The sequence below is a fragment of the Cariama cristata genome, unplaced genomic scaffold (genome assembly GCF_000690535.1).
Source record: "Cariama cristata isolate BGI_N322 unplaced genomic scaffold, ASM69053v1 scaffold11872, whole genome shotgun sequence".
NCBI classification, from domain to species: domain Eukaryota; kingdom Metazoa; phylum Chordata; class Aves; order Cariamiformes; family Cariamidae; genus Cariama; species Cariama cristata.
In genome coordinates this window covers 53439-53797 of record NW_009604476.1, presented here as the reverse complement: position 1 = coordinate 53797, position 359 = coordinate 53439, and the positions used below count along the sequence as shown (strand labels likewise).

The 359-nt window shown below is 43.2% G+C and overlaps 1 protein-coding gene across 1 annotated transcript in view; it reads left to right on the top strand.

The window, feature by feature from the left end:
• Positions 1 to 243: 243 nt before the first annotated feature.
• The window catches only part of PRIMA1 (proline rich membrane anchor 1), a gene marked incomplete at both ends in the record, with an annotated part of 42110 nt that continues 41994 nt past the window's right edge, over positions 244 to 359 (top strand). Inside the window, 1 exon segment of the mRNA XM_009695641.1 lies at positions 244 to 358. Coding sequence (XP_009693943.1) covers positions 244 to 358 — 115 coding nt within the window.

The following is a 359-nucleotide window of genomic DNA, read 5'->3' as shown; positions in this document are numbered from 1 at the left end:
AAAATATTTGTCTAAGAAAAAAAAAAAAAAAAAAACCAAAAAAAAACAAAACCCAAAAAAACCCAAAAAACTGGGGACCATGTAGGGAAGAGACCTCCTTGTAGTGGCCTTAGTGAAGAACATAAGCTTAGTTCTCACTACAGGTCTGAGGTGCTGCTTGGATACTCAAGTCCAAGAAACACATTCATGGAAAATCAGTTTTCACTGTTTCTGCTGCTCATGCAATGACTTGTTTCTTCACAGATCACTCAGGGTGAGCCCCAGAAGTCATGTTCCAAGCCTGTAGCAGAGAAAGTCACAGAGAGCTGCCAGGAAATTTGCCAGTGCAGGCCACCTCCACCGTTACCACCGCCTCCTCC